This window comes from Sebastes fasciatus, chromosome 18, assembly GCF_043250625.1.
Source record: "Sebastes fasciatus isolate fSebFas1 chromosome 18, fSebFas1.pri, whole genome shotgun sequence".
Taxonomy (NCBI): domain Eukaryota; kingdom Metazoa; phylum Chordata; class Actinopteri; order Perciformes; family Sebastidae; genus Sebastes; species Sebastes fasciatus.
In genome coordinates, this window is record NC_133812.1 from 24,186,309 (window position 1) to 24,207,678 (window position 21,370).

The 21,370-nt window shown below is 41.0% G+C and overlaps 1 protein-coding gene and 1 long non-coding RNA gene across 6 annotated transcripts in view; one reads left to right on the forward strand and one right to left on the reverse strand.

Moving 5' to 3' along the window:
- LOC141756215 (uncharacterized) overlaps positions 1-21,370 on the forward strand; it is a 121,373-nt gene that overhangs the window by 36,696 nt on the left and 63,307 nt on the right. The window lies entirely within an intron of this gene.
- dlgap2b (discs, large (Drosophila) homolog-associated protein 2b) overlaps positions 1-21,370 on the reverse strand; it is a 111,433-nt gene that overhangs the window by 24,457 nt on the left and 65,606 nt on the right. For all 4 annotated transcript variants that reach the window (XM_074615772.1, XM_074615769.1, XM_074615770.1 and 1 more), the window contains 4 exons: positions 19,117-20,267; positions 8,755-8,972; positions 5,510-5,660; positions 3,385-3,604 (listed from right to left, as the gene is read on the reverse strand). In XM_074615772.1, the coding sequence (XP_074471873.1) occupies positions 3,385-3,604; positions 5,510-5,660; positions 8,755-8,972; positions 19,117-20,267 (1,740 nt within the window). The remainder of the gene's footprint in view (positions 1-3,384; positions 3,605-5,509; positions 5,661-8,754; positions 8,973-19,116; positions 20,268-21,370) is intronic.

Below are 21,370 nucleotides of genomic sequence, written 5' to 3' on the forward strand. Positions count from 1 at the left end.
CCCCCGATCACTACTGTGCAGAGTCTGGCTCCAAATGACATCAAAATCTCAAGACGGCAGCTCCAGTATCCAGGATGTTTTGGCTTCACTTTTGTACAATGGGAGGAAGTGGAGACGCGTTGTCCATCTTTATATACAGTCTGTGGTAGGAGTTATGCAAAACCAAGAGGTAACTGAGTAGTGTCACCAATTACCAAAATTACAAATGTAAGAGACTATCTGTCCTTTTTTTAAATCAATATCTAAATATATTGTTGGTGGAATTCATAACAACATAATTTTTGGAAGTTGCTTATCAGTAAAATATTTGGATGAACTTTCTGTGGTGTTCAAGTATAGCATTTTACGGAAAATCTAAAATGGGTCATCTCCAAGTAATAGAGCTACTTCCTGCCAGAGCCGGTACAGAATACACAGCACCTTTTTTGAAATAGGTTCTTGCGTGCCTTAACTTAAGACAATAACGATTGTCATTAAACTCACATACTGTAGGCTTTTCCCAATGTTTTTACACTGCCTTCTCAGTCATCTCAAGGCTTCTTTCCATCTTTTCACTGCACAGCACAGCAAAGAGTGGAATTAAACATGAAATACATCAATCATTATCAAATCATGAATTCATTTTGCTGAGAACCCTTTTCTCAAAACGTATCAAAATGTTTATTTTTGTGCCATTTTGTGCAAAAGAAAAGATGTAAAGGGAGTAGAAGAATCACAACCCACTGGGTCAAGAAGCAGATATGAACCCTATTGAACATATCAGGTCCAAGGTGGCTGATTAGACCATGTGGAGTAAAGTAACCCGGTGAGGGGAGGGGTCGCTCCCCTCTTCGGGGCTGCACCAGGGAGAGGCTGCAATCCCACAGTCAAAGACAGCTGACAGACTCAATGCCAAGGGTTAGACTGCCACATGTGGCCTTTTTTTTTAAAAGAAGTCAAATTTTCATGGAAAGAAAAAATAAAGTTCACACATGTACAGCAGACGCATGCTGCTCTCACAAATGATTGGAGACAGTGGCAATGCGATAACATTCAGTGCTATTTTATGGTTGAAAACATTCCGAAAAGTTCGGGAAGGACATCTCTCATACATTTACACTTACAATGTGGTCTAAGCACACTTAAAATAGAGACATGGTAAACAACTCACAAAAGCCAGCATCACATTCATCACTGTAATCAATATCAGGGTTTTAAGAAGAAATCAAAGCGTCTGAGGTTTTGTGAGTTGTTTGTAACCGTGTTTGCTACTTAGGATAACATAATGAGATATTTCTACCAACTCTTTATATATATATAAACTCTATATATCTATTATTTTTACTGAGAAGGCAGTGCAAAAACACACATATACATAGATATATGTATGCGTGTCAACATTAAAATACCTGCAACACTCATCACTGATGCCTCCAGTTGTTCATTCCCCCTGGTTATCCTTCAAGAGATGGATGGTCAAATGGAGAGGGGTTTGCTGCTCGTCTGCCCTATGGAGCATCATGGGATCCCTTCCCCACTCAAGGGTCCACTAGCCTCACACGGGGTTTGGTTCATAAGCCGCTTACAATTCAATTATAAACTAGTACTGAATACTAACATAAAAACATGATTCCAGGAATCAATGTTTTTCTTAGCCAAGGTAGCCTGGGTACGTTTATTTAACTTCAAGGCCACTATTCCCTCAGAACAGTGCAAAGAGTACACCAAAGGAGAAATATAATTTACAGTATGGCTTGACTGGGAGGTGACAGTACTGTTTATAATTAATCACCATCCAGGGAACCCTTCCTCTGGGTTGCTATAACCTTATCTGACAGATTATAATTGATGCATCGTGCCAATCTTCAAAATACAAATTCACAACAAAGTGTACAGTCAACTGCTTTGTTTTAGTCCACATAGAGCTGACAGATTTGGAGCAGAGAGTTAAATGAATAGAGTTCAGCAAATAAGACGGTGGGATTGGAGAACACTCCTTTATCCTCAGTACTTCTGTCACATCGAAGAAATCGTAGATGGAAACCCAATTGAAGATGGAAGGATTCCAAAATCAAAAGTCCAGATTGCACAAGAAAACAAAACCCAACAAAATGAGTAAAAGTGCAAATGTCTCCAATATTAGATTGACAGAAAAGTGTACAAAAACAATAAAAATCCAGGTCATAATATTTTAAAAATGCACGTAATTAAAGAAAAATGTTTCAATAGGGTTCATAGCTTTACTCTTGCAGATAAACACCAAATGCACTTAGTGAGGGAGTTACTACAAAGACTCTGCTTGCACAAAGAACCTGAAATTTTATATTGCTCGCACTGTGTCGCACAAAACCTTGAAATCCTTGCATGTTGTCTTAAAAAAGCAGCAAAATATGCAAAGTCCATAAACAAAATGTGCTGTTTTCAGAACATGTGGAGTCTGGGTCCACTGTCATATTGTAATTGTAGCTAAAAATAAAATATAACCAATGAACTTAAGTTTTTGCTAAGTTGGAAACTTGCAGTTGGAGACGACTTTAGGAAGTCCTGTAATAAACTTCACATACAAAGTTATTTTGACCGCTGCTCAAAAGCTTTCATGCAACACAATACAACAATACTGCAAATAAACAAAGGTTGTACTTGTCAAACTCGAATATGCCATCAGTAGGCGGTTCCTTTGTGCAACCAGCATGTGTGTTTGTGTGTGTGTGCACGTGTTCTAGTCTCTAGAGGTTGTTGACTTACCTTAAATTGGTTACAAGATTGGGTTTTTTTAATTAAGAGGTCAATGACCAGGTCAGTTACAAAGCATATGCGTTGGTGCAACAGAGCAGGGGGAGGACAGGCGGAAGGCTTGTATCCTCTCAACACAAATATGTCAACAACCTACCGCTCCCCTGCCCCTGGCCCGTTTCATCCCTCCCTAAGTAACTTACACGCTTCGCACAACATATATAACACCACAGTTTAACATGCTTAGGGTAGGGCCTGTTCCTCTTAGGCATGCCATGTAATGTGGCTGTGCTGTGTTGTAAATAATATTGTGTTCCGTGAGCGTGTGTTGCCATCTCAGTGTTTATGCGACCCTCCCACCCGTTTCCTAGTCTGCAGCTTGGCAACGCCACAAGTGACCGACCAGAAGCTTGGCTAATGATGCGTGAATCGTGCAGAGTAACACACAAGCAAATCCATCTAAACAATCGGGGAGTATGCAGAGGCAAAAAAACAAACACACGCACACCATAGCTTCCAAAGAAAATAACTGGGATCATTCAGCCCGGCATCTCTGAAGCTCAAGGGTTCCCCACTGTACATATGTAGGCATGTCAAGTTTGTGCGCATGTATAGGATGTATGAGGATATGTAGTCTAAGCCCTCTCTCATTTAGGGGGGGGATTGTTTTACCTGTTGTGGATCTGAGAGTTGAAGTGACAGTGGAGGATGTCATTGAAGGCAAGCAGTCGTCATCTTGGGAATAACCAGCCTGAATTGCACGGAGGTAACTGTGGCTTCGAGTGCGGAACGAACCAGGGAGGTCCAAGGCTTCCATGGCCTGGGATTCTACTTCACTAAAAACGGACTCGCAAACTGACTCAAACTGGCCATTGATCTCAGTCTCACTCACCTGAGAGACAAAAACAGGAATAGCAGTCCTTAATTTTTCCTCGTCCTTTCTCTTTCTCACTTTGATTCTTCCCCTTTGCACAGCAAATATGAAGGAGTGTTAGCGTAAGGAAATGCCACTGTCATTCCGACCTTAAACTGAATAAATGTCAAGATCAAATGAAAAAAAAGGCAGATGACAACAGAAAACAATCAGGAAAATATTTCACTTTTTGTTATAAAACATTCCATTCACCACATACCCCCAAGACTAAGATGTACTGTACTGTACACCGTGTGTTACTACATGGAAAATAGCAAAAACACTGCAGTCTCAAGTCTTCATCTTTTAGCTCTAGCAAGCCTCTTACAAATTCTTCTAGCTTACACAAGACGTATTCATTTATCATGTCACTATAAAAAGAAGCTATCTATCCAATTCTGTTCTGTCCTGTCATGTCCTCTTCTGTCCTCTGTCCACATAATCTAGCCTTTTCTTATAAAGTGCTGCAGGAATGAGTCCTAAAACCCAGAAATGAGTTAGCGTTTTAGCACTTCCTGTTCCCTCGTCTGGAGATCAATGGGTTTTTAGTTAGATGCCTGAAATAAGGTCTGTGGTTAACACAATCTTAAGAGATTTTAACCTTTTGTTCTATGATATAAAATACGTCAGTAAATATCCCACTAGTGAATATTGAAGCTTTTAAGTGTCTTAAAAAACGCAGTGGCTAAATGAGACTACTAAACGTCATCGCGCCAACTCGTTCGCCTTTACAGCCTCGTTGTGTTTATACTTGCATCATGCGACCGTGGTGTAGTTTGTTTATAGCCTAACGTTAGCTTTTTACTTCTGGCGATTGCATTCAAAATTCAAAAATCATAAAAAGTGGTGTTCATTTGTGACGATTATCTTGCAGAATAAAATGTGTAAGTATTATAAACGTGTGGTTGCCACAGATCTTATTTTCTACAATAATCCAAAACAATGGAAAAATCCCATTGGCTTTTTTTCAATGGAACCATGGCGATGCTAACTTAACTTCCTATTGGCCTAAAAAAATAAGTCATCCCTGCATCACTCTATTACTTCAGTGTTAAACATACTAAATTATATTACAGAAGAGAGCTGGGTTTCATTATTATTAAAGACACTTTTCTACTATTATTAAACTGTTAGCACCAGCAGGAGTAAGCTGATTGTACAACACTCTCTCCTCCTCTTGTTACTCCTTCTCCTTCTGTTGTGTCACAAATCTTCATAGCAACCACGTCTTGTGCCACCATGGAGGTCCAAAACAGACTTGCACAATTGATCCAACTGTATAGATTCATAGCAGGGTACAAAAAAAGCAGATAGCTGAAAAGGTCAGTGTGTGAGGTTGGATATGAAGTTACTGTGTCTCTAGCCCTAGTCTCTAATTCTAAACATCAGTAGTAGGAAAATATGCTCATTTAAGCAAAACAAAGTGCTGCTTTTGGCGTTGTTAGCTAGCTAATTAGCTGGCATGCCACAACAGCAGGAGAGTGATGAATCGTTGATAAGTGGTCTATTCCAGACATCCTCGGGCCAAATCAGGATACTGATGTGAAACTGATATCTTAGTTTCTCAATTATGTACAATTTCACATTTCTTTATACCACGAAACACTTCAACAACAAAAAACTAAGCAACATTAGACTGTGTCTGATCAGTTAAATTATCAATTCCCAGTCCAAAACAGCACAAATTAGTTATGCCTATTGACTTCAGTTGAGACAGCCGTGGCTATGTCTACTTTAACAATCAGCTGTGGACCTCCAATATGGACACCTGTGGATGTTTTATGTCTCTTTACACAAAGCTACTACATGCAAAACAATACAAGATATGCTCTCATTAATATCTCTAGGTGTTGCCCCTGTGCGGTGTATGCATTTAAGACTCACCTGGCTGACGCAGCTAGCCTGACTGAGGGTGCTGACGGCGCGCATGTAGCTCTGGTTGCGAGAGCGGAAGGGCGGGGGGTGAAAGGCGGCAGGGTCCAGCGTGACACTAGGGTGGGGTCGCATTTCTCTGGTTTGCAAATGGTAGCCCTGGCTGAACAAGGACAGGGGGTAGGGATAGATATACGATGGCACAGTTCAAAAGCCACACATGGAACATCACTGGATGATAATGGACTTAACAAATCTACTGGCTATGGCCTGTTTGGTAAAGAAGATCATGATGCAGTATTTCTATCCAAAATGAACACCAGCCACTCGAATGACTCACGACAGGATCTGAACTGCTGAGATCAACATTGAACTATTTTTAGTGGCTTGCATTGTTAGCTTCTAGTTTAGCTCCATGTGTCCTATGAGAAAACTTCCATCCCAAAAGAGCATGTGTACGGCTTGTCTCTGGTTCTTATTAGAGAAACAATGAGAGCTATAAGAGGATATTACATTCTCCAACAGAGGCTAAAACAAACAAGAGGGTTGATTTGTTTGTGGACAAAAGCCAAAGTGATCAGAACCCAGCTGAGATGATGGTAACAAAAATATGTTCACAGAATTTGGCTATATCTGTCAGCCACACTGTTAAAGAGAACAATAAGCTGAGTAAAAACAAGCTGAGCAACAATAAGCTTCGTGGGAATGTGGAGGTGAAGCAATAGCATCCTCTGGGTCACAAATACACTTCTATTAGTGACCCAGTGTATGGAATATAAGCTGGTTCGCGCTAGTTTATTAGGCAACAGGTAAATGTCACCACAGAGAGTTTCTTAACCCCCCCTGAAAATCTTTGCTGACCTCAGGTGGTTTAACTTTTCACCTTGCTGCAGTCGAGTACAGGTGAACTCCACAACCCAGGGAGTCAGAAGTGAAACAGGCTTGAGACTGTCGGCCAGAGAGGGCAGCAAAACACTGCTTTTCAGCTTGGTGTTCTTTAAGTAAAGGTAGTGCATCACAAGAAGTCACACTAGTTTTTGACAAACAAAAACAAAAAAATAGTTTTATCACTATTATTATTGTGACACTGTTTTTAAGGCATCTGAATAATGCTATATAAAACTTCTGAAATCAATCCCTAATGTTCACACTTTGCTTGACCAGTGCAGAGACATTTATTTGTTTATTTACACTGATTATTATTGATAAATACTTTCCATCTCGTTTATATCAATGAGTGTAGAGTAAATACCACCAACACCTGTCAGTATAACACAATACAGTTAACACATATTGACAGCGCCACAAACTGCAGCCTTCAAAATGACCATTAAGTTGAATCAACACCTCTAAACTGTTCCATAAAAAGCTGAACATTGTGACCTTCATGCGAGTGGGATTTATTGCAAGGCTGTTGTGTGTATATTTTATACTCAACACTTTGCACTCAGAGTGCCATTTTAGCAACCTGGGGGCGGCTTCAGGTAATTGTTTTCAATGAGATTGAAGCGTTTTGCGTGCTGCTTTTGCATTGCCGAGCGCCTCGCGTTTTTTTAACAGGAGCGCCCAGAACAAGCGGAAAAGATCCCAACGTCATTAGCGTATTATTGTGGTGACTTTTGCATGAATACCTTCAGCTTTATGACTCCACCAACCATAGTTATGATAATAATCCATAAAACCATGATCTGAGCAGAAAACAGCAGGCCTGGAGGATGATGCTGGATACCCGGAGTTACTGTTTATGAGTTTACCAACCGCAGCTACCATGGTCTGAACAGAAAGCAGCGGGAGACAAATTAGTGCAGTATATGAGATTTCAGGTTAGTTGTTTTCATTCATTTAAACTCGACTATTAACTATTTTGGTCACGTACAGTTCATGGTTTGTAATAAGGTACCGTAAGCACTCATTTGGTTGTTGCCTAGCAACATATAAAATAAAAAGACGCAGCAAACTGCAAAAAACGCTCTGTCTGATCGGGCAACAAAAAGGCAGTGCAGTGCGCCTCGCGTTTTCCACCTGCAAAATGCACCCTGTCTGATCGGGGTCTTAAGCTTCTCATCATACAGTAACTTGTCCTTCCATGTGACAATTCCCCGTCCAGTTCTAAGCTCAGGTACATTTGCTCTCTTGAGTCTGAGATTATATAAATGTAACAGTTTTGCACCAGACTTGTCAACAACACTGATGAGATGAGGAACATTTCCTGCATAAGATGTTTGGCAAATATTGGAACTAGCAGATGAAAAAGGTCACAAACACAAAATCCATTTGGTACTGCAGCTTCCAGCAGAGCACTACTTTACCTGACCTCATGAAACAGTTGTTGATCGAATACTAATAGCCAACAAGAGCAAGTTAGTGATGAGGTTATAAAACAAGCCAACAAGTAAGTACATCCCAGCTTTAAATAGCAGCTTACAATCACCCAAGCATGCATAAAATGATGTAAGTAACGATAACCAAAACTCGTCCTCTCATTTTGTTGCCAGGCAACTTCACTTGGAATCACCAACTAATGTAAAACCTCTTCAGATCTCTCAGGGACAGCTGAGCAGCATCAGCAAACAACAATTTTACTTGTACAGCATGAAGACAAAGTAGTGAGTCAGTGTTAGGCGGTTCAGATTTATAGAAACGAAAAAGGCTGAGGCTGTGAATTACAATTTCATGTAGGGAGTAAATAAAATATTTATTGAAGGCAAGGTCTAGATTTTATACAAATCTATTGGAATACACTCCCTACAGCTATAGAAGTGTGTGGAGTATAGCTCACATACTACATCCTGCATGTCAGCTCTGCACCCATAATTGTTGAGTGTGTGTGTGTTTGTGTGCATGGGTAAATGTGCAACACTGTGAAGCTTAACCCTAACCATTTGTACTGACCTCATAGTACCATCTACCACTATCTTTGTCAGTCACTGGAGCCAACAGTCCAGTTCCTGACCTTTAGACTCACTCAAGACACACTGCATCAAAATCTAAGCCCTTGCATGTAATAATTAATAATTCAAGAAAAAAGCAGTTCATTTTGTTGAACCTGAAGTAACCACCAATTTCCAAGCTATTCCTATTAATAATAATGTATTTTAACGCTGAGAAAATGCAATCCTTTTGCATCCCTTTGCCTTATTTCCAGCATGCCCTCTGAGCACCCATTAATCCTTTAATGGTTTCATGAACAGAATTGGAATAAATTGAAATGAACACAGCTTTGGCATGGACATATTAAGCAAGGCAGCCAGGCCTACCTTTGGGAGTCTAAATGGGGTCTCTGCATGGCTGATTTGAGGACGAGAGCATCAGGCCGAACGGCCTTCTGTGGGGAGGTCTTAGGGCTGGCGTCAGAGTCACCGCTTTCATCATCCACCTCTCCCATAGCTTTGACATAACTGCTGCTGCGCATCCGCCGACACGGGATCTCCTCATCCTTCTCGCCTGGGTATCCACTCCACTCATCCTGGGGCACCTGTGGGAGATAACACACCTCTATTGAACACTACATACAGAGACATTCATAGCCATAAGGTTATAGTACTTGTTTACTTGAGCCAGTATCTATGGTGACTTGGTAAACCATGATGGAGTAACAGAGACAAAATATCAGGCGTGTACAGATAAGCTCTGGCTGCTTTTTCCCTAAACAGAAAATTAAGCTGATTCACACCTCTGGTTTCATTCCCCTCTGAGCCTGGGCACTCAAATTAAACTCAACGCTTCACCTTACTCCACCCATGAGAATCAGATCCAATGGGTTTCTCTAAGCTAAGGTCCTTTCTGCAACCATGGACAGGCACATTGTACCATTGTTATGAAAAACATGAACTACTAAAGGAGTAGCTGATGTCAACAAGTAGAGCTACAACAATTAATCGATTAGTTGTCAACTATTTAAATTAACGCTAAGTATTTTGATAATCAATTAATAGGTTTGAATACTTTTCTAAGAAAAAAAAAGTCTAAATTCTCTGATTCCAGCTTCTTAAATATGAATATTTTCTGGTTTCTTTACTCCTCTATGACAGTAAACTGAATAACTTTGAGTTGTGGACAAAACTAGAAATTTGAGAACGTCATCTTGGGCTTTGGGAAACACACAACTTAATCGAGAAAATAATCAACAGATTAATCAACAAAGAAAATAATCGTTAGTTGCAGCCCTATCAACAAGAGACACTACTCATGTGTCTACCTCAAGTGTTAGAAATAACGCATTACAAACTAATGTACTGCATTTATATTGCTTTTTCAGTAATGCAGTAAACAGTGAAACACTACATTTTAATTTTCAGTAATTACATTAAGTTCATTGATAAATTTTTTTTAGAATTTATTATTTAAAATTACTTTAAAATTGATTTTATACTTTTTGAAAATTAAAAATCGATATATTTTTTAGTCTGTCTATCTTAGTTTTATTCAAACTGTCCTCTCCTGTCGTTATTCTTGTCATTACTGCTTGTGGCCCCTGGAGGGCCAGGACCAGGAAGCTGCCTCACTGAGCTCTGTCCATGGTCCTGAAGAATTCAACCACATTCTCTGTTTCTCTCCGTGGTGCTGAAACATTCAGTCTGTCTTTATGTCGTCTGAAATCGTTGCCTATTTGCTACATTGCACATTTGCATTCTGCCGTTTTATTCTGAAGGCTTTGTCCCAGCTGTATTCTTTCGACTCGTGGGTGGTAATAACAAGGGGCACTGCAGCCGGTGAGGAAATTGGTCATGTACTGTGCTTTTAATATACACAGAGATAATACCGTGGGTTGTTAGCAGGACCTTAGCAGCAAGGCTTATGGATTATAAGTATGTTTTTGTGGTTTGCATGTGTTTCCCTCAGATGTTCAGGTTTCTCTGCACAATCCAAACATGGTACATTTGGTAATTGTCAAAGTAGAGCACTGGATCAAAAGGAACACCAATATGCTTAAAGGTTTATTTAAGGTAACTGCATTCACTTTAGTGGTCTTACAAATGCTTCAACCTTAAAGTGATAGACTGGGTGTTTTGAAGTGGGGTTGTATGAGGTAGAAGCAGACAGCAGTTTTCCCACAGAACCAAAGCAATGTACTGCAGCAAAACTTATTCAAGCCACCTAAAAGAAAGGTCCACCTAAATAAATCAATTTCAGTTTAAGTGTACGCTATATTTAGAATATTTCTGATGGTTTATCTTGCCATGAGAATTAACTGAAGCCGTTATCTATGCTTTCACCAAAGCAACCAGACTCCATTGAAAAAAACAGTAATTTTATCGGTTAGTTTGTGCTATTGTGTGACTTTGGTAAATCCGAACTAACCAAACTCACACAATAACTCAAACTAACCAATTGAGGCAGCGGTTGACCAGCAACTCCTGTGTTCTGAAGGTAAAATTACTGTTTTTTTCAGTCTGGTTACTTAGGCAAGAGCTTAGATAACGGCTTTAGTTCCCCGTTGAAAACATAGACTGTATAGCTGTCTCATGGCAAGTTAAACCTGCGGAAATATTCTGAATACACTTAAACTGATATTGAATCTTTTTAGGCGAGGCTTTCTTTTACGTGTCTAAAATATGTTTTGCTGCCGGCCCCGTCTACAGCAGTACATTGCTTTGCTTCCATGCAGTAACTCCTGTCTGCTTCTTCAAACTGGGGGCGTGCGGACCGTCATCTACTGTAGGTAATACACTGACTATGGATAAGTACCTAATACAACCCAGCTTCAAAACATCCGAAATATCTCTTTAATATTTTTTGACACCACTTACAGGACCACTTACAGGACTTGCTGCTAGATCCATCATTTAAAGGATTTGTACTATTTTTCATTAAATTAACATATTCTAATCAATGTCAAGTTTTCCAGTTTCACAGTATGTCAGCAGTATGTCAGCATTTCAACAACTATATACAGTAACTTTAATAATATCCATAAGCCTTCCATTCATTAATTTTAATAGAGTCCATGTTTGTGGTTTGGAAGAAAATGAACATGAAGACGACTCATCAGCATGTTTCTAGAAGGAGCTCTAATACGACTTTACATCTGCAGGATCATCAAACCAAGTTGAATGGGAAAGGGTAAAACAACCTTTGAGAATTGCACTCATATTGCAAATCAAAACATGGGCATACTTAATTCAAGGATTTGTAGAAAAAGATTAATAGAACTTCCCTTCACACTCTTGGCGGTGATGCATTTGTATGTTTTTATGCTTGCACAGCTAAGGCTGCCAATCATACCCCCGAGGCTAGAGCTGCAACTTTTAAATCAGCACAGTGTCATTAATGGCACAGCATCACTGCTAATACAGAAAAAAACAAACATATGAGTGCTTAAATTAGCTTTGACTGACAGCCAAAGGAGCATATGCATATGTTTTTGACATACATTACCTGCATGGGATCAAAAACTACAGAAATCCTCAACATTCAAATACGTTTATAATCACAGCCATGACATCATGTAGTAAATAGTAAATAGCTTTTCGTGTTAAATATTCTAATACGTGTTACCAGTGACTGTTCTTAACATTACAGCATCAGGATTAACATAGTGATTAAATGATTTTGTGCTAATTACTGTACACTGTGTGGTGTTCTGCTACAAACGACGTCTACACATAACCAAGTGCTCATGTACTGAAAAGCAGTAGGTTTTAATTCGATTTTGATGTGATAGAAACAGTGGGCAGGTTCACGGTCTGAGAAGTGAAGCCAATGTGGAAGTGCATTAAACTTGTATTCTTTCCAATAGCCAGCAGGGGGCGACTCCTCTGGTTTAAAAAGAAGTCTGATTGTATAGAAGTCTATGAGAAAATGAGTCTACTTCTCACTTGATTTATTACCTCAGTAAACATTATAAACATGAGTTTATGGTCTCAATCACTAGTTTCAAGTCTTCTTTAATACAGCATGATGTTCATTTAGTAAATTATGGTCCTATTTAGAGTCAAATAGACCATAAAGCAGGGGATGCTTTAGGTCTTAGAACTTTAACCCTTTGTGCCTTCAAATGGGGTGGTGTTTACCGTGTTCACGAAAAGAGTCCATATGAACGCCCCCCTCTTGTGGTATTCACAACCTCGTAAGTGGAAAGTTTCTGAAAGCTCCGAGTTTAGGAATTGTGACATGTTTGTTGACGTTGTCAGAAATGGGGAAGGCCATGGAAGGTCATTTTTCGGTACATAGTCAGTGAATATATTGTATTTTAGTCGTATATTGTAAATATAAAATGCTGATATTTCCAACTGTCTCATCTTTTTCCTCTGTCATTATGCTTTTGCATTTCCTGCATTATGTTATCCACTTTCTAGCTTGCAAAATTGTTAGCCTCTGTGGCTTCTAGACGCCGACAGTAACGTTAATATTGCCGTTGCTTAGCAGCAGTGTTTTCACGATTTAACCACTTGAACGCCAACCATATCATGTACACGACTTCCCATGTTGTAAACACGAGGTCACGAGTTTCATTTGAAGGCAGCACCTTTAACAGTGTGTTCATGAAAGTTAAGTATAACCTTTTTGGTCACCTGAAAATGTCTTATTCAGTGTTCGATTGTACTTAGCTCCACCCTCTGGTGTCACTTCTGGTTGCAAAAAACCAAGATGGTGACGGCCAAAATGCCGAACTTGAGGCTTCAAAACGGCAGTCCACACGTGATGTCACGATGACTACGTCCACTTACAGTCTATGGATAGAAATCAAGGTAGAATATAACTAACTCTTAAAAAAGCATCTACCCTCTATGTTTGATTGTCATATTGAATATACTGTTCACATTTTAGCTCACCTGATTGAACTGTGATTAATATCGACAAATTATTCATGGGATCTAAATCAATGCCCGTCACAGACACAATGAGGTTTTGTGCTCCTGAAGATGGTGATTCACGATGGCAACGTGTCATACACTACACGCTCCGGCACAGTATCGATTGAGTCGTGTATTAAGTACAACACGGTGTCAGTGTGCGGTGCAGCTGTAGCAGTTGTCCCAGTGGACACGAGGGCAGCCTCAGCTCTTGAAACAACAGCCCGAGGCGCAGGGCTGTCCCTTATGCTCCGCCAGTTACTCACTTTACCCAATCACATGGCTTTCTCTGCCACAGTCGCTCAGCTGTTCTCACAGAAAGCAGAGTAATGCTTTCTCTCTATCACAGCTGCTCTCACTATTGGCCATCTCTCCCCCTCTCAGTCTTTCCTTTAACACCCAGCATCCTCTCTGACTTGACGGCCCGCTTCAGCAGGGCAGACAGGTGAAAGACTCGACAGCATGAGGCACTTAACATTAAAATGATGGACATTTTTCTCCTCTATGGGAGGTGGCAAGTGTGAAATGTAGAGAGATTTAGAGATGCTAATAATAACCCCCATTGCTTTTCACCACCATTAATCTAGTATATTTTACTCAGATGTTTTTGTAGTCAAGATGAAAAGGGTTCTGAAGCATTTAGACCATATGCTACTAGAACTCTCCTTTGAATCCAAAACAAATGAAGTTCTTTTGGGCAGCATGGCTCGCAGCCATGCTGCCATTATACAACAGCAGAGTAGGGAAATGAATGATGATCATTCAGTTTGCTAATGTTATGATATTAGGCATCATATTTGTGTGTCAACTGCTTTAAAATAAAGTTGGCCATACTTTTCATGAGAAGGTAACATGAAAATTAGCTGACCTGCTTTCTGTCTTCCTTCAAAGACCTATCAGTAAAACTATCACGCACACTAATCTGCTATGCATACATTTATCCTCTCCCACATGAGTGGAATAAAATGCAGCAATTGTCTGGAAACTTAATTAATCAGCCTTAAAGACAGCAATAAAGTAAAAGAATCATTTTCCTCCTAATGCACGACCATTGATCGTCTGGGGCCTCGGTTAACAAGGCAGCCATCACTCATGGAAGCATCGCACTAGCTCATTAGCATTACCTAATTTTTGTGCTCATTTGGTGCTACACCTGAAGGAGCATATTCAGCTGCGCCTCTGAGGCAGCTATACAGGCAAGCTGCTTTACACCATCATTAGTTACTACTAAACACTGAGAATACTTTGTACAAAAATAACCTTGGGATAAAAGCATCTTCTCACTGCAGACGGTGATTTCGTAAAATTATGTAGTACACGTAAATGTGTTTAGCTCGAGAAAAAAAAACATTGACTGTGGTGGTCGGACCTTGGACCCTCTAAGAGGGTCCGGGGGCATGCTCCCCCAGAATTGTTTTGGTACATTTTACAATTAAATGATCTATCTGGTGCATTTTGAGAGCAAAATTAAGAGACTAGATCTAGAAATGACTGTGTGCGTAAACAATTTTGTGCTCTAGCAGTGTTGTCATGTAACTTAGTACATCAAGGCTATTCAAGTACTGTACTGTAAGTACGATTTTGAGGTACTTTACTTGAGTATTTCCATTTTATGTAACTTTATACTTCTATTCCACTACATCTCAGAGGGAAATATTGTACTTTTAACTTTGCAGATTCAGATTCATAATACAAAATATAATTCAACTAATAAACTATGATTTATTATTAAGTAGTATAGAATCATTAAGTATGTAAATTAGTTCAAATGAGCTCCACCTTTACCAGCTGCAATATTAAAGTGATTAACACATCAATGCATCAAAAATTATAATACACATTGGTTGTATTATATAGACATGAATGGTGATGACACAGCAAAAAAGTTGCACCCACAAAGCATGTTAAACGATATGGGGTCCGTGTTTCAAGACTGGTCGGGTGGGTTTGCCGACATTGAGGACAGTCCGCCCCGGTTGACAGTCGTGTCGGAAACGGGGGACCCCGTCCCTCCCCGCAGGGAGAGAGGGTGCAGCAAGCACTCACCCCGGGCCTCTCCTAGCCAAATTAGAACTGGTGCGGAGGAAAATGCGCCCAGTGAGGGCCAGAAGGCCAGCCCACCCGTTGAAAAGTGTAAATATATTTTTGTCATGTAATAATAGGTAAATGCTCTGTTGGTTTATTTGGGCGTACAGTACCACACTCTCTAAATGCAGGATTCCCCAAGAGACATAATCTGTTGCAATGGCCACTGTATATCACAGGGAGGACACCAGCTCAACCTTTAGGGATGCTACAGTAGATCCTCTTAATAGAGACATCAAGAGGAGACAAAGTTCCTCCCCAGATAATCTTTTCAAATTCCCTGCCATCACCCGAGAGATTTCATTATTACACTTAAGGGAAAGCACCACACTGGCTACATTTCAGACAAGGAAGGGCAAGAACATCTGATTGATTGAAGCTCGATGATTTATGGAATACTGCACAGAAGCCTCGCACAGTTTGCCTTAACTGCACACTTAATGCTGTTTCTCACCTTCAAAACATGCTTGAAGATCCTGGGACCAGGCCAAACCATTATTTATTTACACTTTGTTTACCCAGCTTCAGCCTGTTATAATGAAGTATTGCTCTGAGAGCAAGTTAGTGAAAGAAAACATCTCATGATTATTAAAAGTCAATCTTAACATTTAAAGAAAGCAATACACAAGCAAGAATAGCAATACATTTTTTTTGATAAGCTTTTTGGACTTGAAGTGATTGATAGAAGGCCTACACATAATGAAGTCAATTATTTAACTTACTCAAACAATACCTGCAATCAGTCCTTTCTGTGCCCAGATCTGGAAAAAAGATGACTGTTTTGCTCTGAGCCAATCACTACGGGTGTTCTTCAATTTATTGTGACATTTGTTTGGCCCACTACCGCAGAAGCTACAACCCATACAGACAGAATTGCCTGCTTGCAGCTAACAGTGCTTATAGCGCTAACGACGGCAACAAGTGCAGACAGAGCTAACACTTAACGTGCTGGGTGGGGGAACTGGAGGATGGCCGTTACGGTTCTGTGACAACACTGTCCCAGGGGAGACGGCATTATCAGTGGTAATCGCTGTAAGAGCAATGTGCAGTGCCAGTGGAACACAGACACAGCTTCCATTCACATGATGGGTATCGAAGTACTCTGGTATCGGTATCACTTTAAGGGTACTGGTATTGATACTGGCATCGTCATTTTCTAAACGATACCCAGCCTTAACCATGTGTAATAGTCTTCTTTTTTTTTTTTATGTAAGCTCCACCCTACAGCTGAGGTTATTGGCTTAGGATGGTAGCCTGAAAACTTGACAATTGCTGAAACAAGATTATATCAACAACCTGCCCAACGCAGACCTGTCCTCCTCATCACACGTGAACACAGACCTAAAGGACCCAGACACTTCAAACAGATAAAATCCAATGAGCACACCGAGCGTCGACCACGACGCTTGTGTGCAGATCTCCCCTCACGTATTCCACTGAATAAGGCTCTCAGTGTGGACACGCTCGGTGCAGAATGTGCCCATGTGGCAGCTGCAGGGTCTCTGCCTGCTGACACATAAGCTTGTCAAATGCCAGTGAGAGAGCCTCCGTATTGACAGAGTCTTCCTGTCCCCATGGCACACAAACAACGGCAGTTTGTGTGTCTCCACATAGCATCAAAGTGGGCAAAGCACTGGGCAAAGATTCAACCTCTTTTCCCTCTCCAAGCACGGACAGAAATACATCCAGAAGCTTTATATGAGAGCAGCACCATTCACTGTTATTAGCAAAAGTAGGGCCGGCAGTACAATTTGATTACATGGCATGCATATAATCAGTTGCCAATGTTTCTGGAATTTGGTGCAAATGCAAGTGTGGACAACAACTTTTTTGCATTGATGGTGATTGTGTGCACAACCCTAACAGGGCACAATGTGAAAAGGTGCAGAACAATTTAGCCACAAATTCACAGACTGACCGTACACGGTGCAGCTAATACTCGTTAGTTAGTTAGTAGAAGGCGCTGAAATCCCTGTCACTATGTTGCCATTATTTGTAGATTTTAAATCATGCTGCACTGACTGTGAGTCACTCCGGCTGAGAGCATTTGCTAAGTGCTGACTATTAAAAATTAAAAGAAATTGAATCAAAGATAGCTGTTACCTCAAACACTTGGCTTTTGACTGTGTTTTTGAAGCCAGTACCTGTGGCTAAACTACTTCAGTCTCTTAATGTGTCAGTGGGATAGCAAAGACAGAGGCCTGTGTATAACACAATTTATTTCTATTTTAGTGCGCATAAGTTCTGACTGAACAGTACTGTATATATTTTTTGTTAAGACAACAAACCTGTGTGTTTTCTACATTGCAGTCCAGCTCAGGTAGCCATTTATTCTCAGAGTCGTCCACAGTGACATTGATTCACTCAATTGATCTCTACATCTTAATAGACAATAGCTCCCTGAGGGGACTACACAAAGGGGAATCCTGGTTAAATATATTGGCTTCTCACACTGGACACTGTAATTGCCCTCAGGAGAGTAACAAACAGAAAGGTGGAATCCGAAAGGCTTTCCTGACACGATATCTCATCAATACATCAATTACTGCCTTTTTACTCAGAAGGTCCTCTATGGGGATGAGTGAGTATCGATCTCAATTATTGTTTGTTATATTTTCAGATAGGTGATGTTCAGGGTTTCTATGCATTCATGCCCTTTCAACCTATCACTGAAATTCAGCCTTCGTCTTTTCTGTTAGCCCTTTCTAAAGAGATAGATGTTCAACAATGACAAGAATCCTAGTGAATGGTTTGGAGGAAGGCTACATATTTTAACTTTTGAACATAGAGCAGCACATTTACTGTATGTCAAGGTTGCATTGGCAATGAGTATATTTAGTAACCGGAATAAGTACAGTCAAAGTTCCAAGGTCCATCTTCCATTTCTGCTGCTTAAAAGTCCAGTGTGTAACATTTCAGGGGATCTATTAGCAGAAATGGAATATAATATTCATAACATGTTTTCTTTAGTGTATAATCACCTGAAACTAAGAATTGTTGTGTTTTCGTTAGCTTTAAATGAATCCTTCATATCTATATAGGGAGGGACTCTTCACGGAGTCTGCCATGTTTCTACAGTAGTCCAGAACGGACCAACCAAACACTGGATCTAGAGAGAGCCTTTCACGTTTTTTTGTACCTGAAGGTCACCATAGTTCTCTGACACACTTGTGAAACTGCGGTAACGTGAGCCGCAGAGTGTAAAACCGTGGTACCATCAGCCGCCGTCTGACTTCCGTTGCACCTAAAGTAGTGTTACCACGGTGTTACCACGGTTTTGCACTTGTCGACTCACGTTACCGCAGTTTTGGAAAGGGAGGAGTGAGCGGAGGGGGACTCAGTTGGTTGCAATCAACACCAACCACACCACTAGAACCACCACCAAATCCTACACACTGTACCTTTTAATTGCCATAAGTTAAACCACATAATTAAAAATAAATATGATTGACAGGATAACAGACGCATGTGCTCCCTCTCAAATGAAATAAAAAGGAATAGTAGCAAACTGTTACTTCTATTTCCAAAAATCCTAATTTAATGAGATTATATATGGTGACATATACCAGCAGTAGCACATAAACATTTATTTCAGCAGCTCCAGCTGCCATCCACATACAGTAGAACACAAGGAGCCTTAATCCAGCTTTTAATATATTCATATTTTAATCTTTTGTCTTTTCTATTTTGTTTGATTTCTGTCCATTTAAAACATAAATGAAGTAAAGCACCACTCACCTGCAGGTAGTGACATGTCCGCAATGAAGGCTTGTGGTCCGGGTGCATCATGGGTTTCTCTAGATTAAGCGATGACTTCCTGTAGGCCTCCTTGGCCTGGCTGACTGTCAGTGTCGACCAGGAGCTCCTCTTCATGAATTTGCCCTCGGGCGCCATGGCCATGCTCTCGCAGGCCGAGCACTTGACATCATTGTTACTCTTCGAGGTCTTGAGTGACAGGTCTCCAAAGTGGTGGCTGTGCATGGAATCTGGGTAGCAGTGGCTGACGTGTTCCCCGTGGTGCCGCGACATGACACTGGGTGTGCGGTAGGTGCTGTCACTATCCAGGTTGTCGTCGGAGCTCCACCAGCCGCCGGAGCGTTGCTTGCGTTCTTTACTCTTGCTCCTCTTGCTACCGTGTTTGGTGGAGTGGTGGCCGTGATGGTGATAACCCCCTCCGCCTCCCATCATATCACCCTTTGTGCCATTCATCTTGGATGATCCCTCCAGGGAGTGGGACTTGGTGAAGAGCTTCTGGACAGAATGAACAAGGTGTCTGATGCGGCCAGGACTCTCGCTGCGTTGCTCAGTGGTGGTGGAGGTGCGCTGGTACTGTAACGTGTGGAAGCCATCGCGGTGTAGTGGCAGTTGTTTCTCAAACTGGTCTAGTAGGTTAGCGGGAAGGCGGTTGCTCTTGGTGCCGGCAAGATGGGAGGAGGCGGCCGCCGCGGCCGCAGCGGCAGCGACGGCCGGGGAGGTGGCAGAGGCTGTGATGGCAGCGCAGTCGTCCCGTGTGGCTGAGTCGTAATACTGAGAGCTGTAGTGCATTCTGGGGAAGGTGCTGCTGGAGATGTGGTCAGACACCGCAACTGGGGGCATCATGACGGGGGACATCATCATGCAGTCAGAGTGGATGGAGCTGCGCGGCGAGTAGCGGTGGTGGAAGTCCATGGGGCAGCTCTCCGTGGGACTGAGCAGGTAGGACGAGTGGCGGGACTCGGCGCCATGGTGAGCGTGGAGGTCGTGGACGTGGGGGTCATAGTCCAAGCCGTAGGGTAAAGGGATCTGGTGCTGGGAACGGCTGCCCGATAAGCCCTTCATGTTCCTGGCTGGAGGGAGGCGTCTGCCTTCATTGAACTTTCGAGACGGGGACCACGGTGGAAACTTCTGGTCTGTTTCAGAGAAAGAAAGAAGAAAATAAAGAAATAAGATACGAGCGGGTTGGAGAGAGACTTGCTCTGGTTGTAAATATTTCATCCTCCCACTTTATGCTGTTTTCAACACAGTATACCAAGGGACCTATAATGCGAGACCATTGTTACAGTATTACAGTACACATGGGAGTATAATTATGTCTAACTAAGAATGACAATTCTTAATTACAGTGTTGAAGTTAACAGAGCAAGTTAACATGTTAACCTCTTTAATGAAGTTTAGAAAAGTGGATTAACCTGCAGTATAAAAGAGACAAACACGACAATAATCACTGTACTTCTTTTAATATACTGTAGTATGGAGGCACAGATATATTTCTCTTTTGAGTCAGGTAGAAATCCTTTCTCTTCTTCTACAGGCAAAGGGTTTGTACTTGTATTTAATAACACACTGTGTCAAATCTCATCTCATCTGGAAAGAAGTAGTTCTCCACTTCTGCCCTCAAAACTGCTCGGAGGTTTTAAAGCTCAATGAAAAGGCATTTACTTCTAATGTATAATTTGTCATAGATTACTGATTATGTCCTTCAAGCTATGGTGATTTGAATAATCTATTGGAATATTTTCACACAACTGATTTTATTGTTTTCCTTAAGGGTAGAAGAAGAGTTTCATTTCCATCTGGGTCAATAAAGAGAATACTGCACAGTAGATAATATTCATTAGTGAGACACAGATCAGCACGAATGATAAATGGTATTAATATTAACATTTATAGATTGCGATAGCTTGTCGATAACAAATGAGGAAGGAATGAGTTCGCTAACAATGGCTGTTGCTCAATACATTTTGTATTGTTTGAAGTAATATCTAAAGACTGACACGTTGCTCCAAAATACACTATCGATAACTATTGACCCGATGAAATTTGCTTAACTTTCTGTTTCAACCAGATACTGCCTATGTCAGAGTACATAAGCAAGGCTGCATCAAAATGCTTTTTCCTGGTGTTTTGCAGTCAGAAAAGTTGATTATTTGTTCAAAGTCATAAGGTAAAAGACCAGATGCAGAAAGATTTATAAAGCCGCATGTACACCTGATTCTGCGCTCTACCTCGCGGT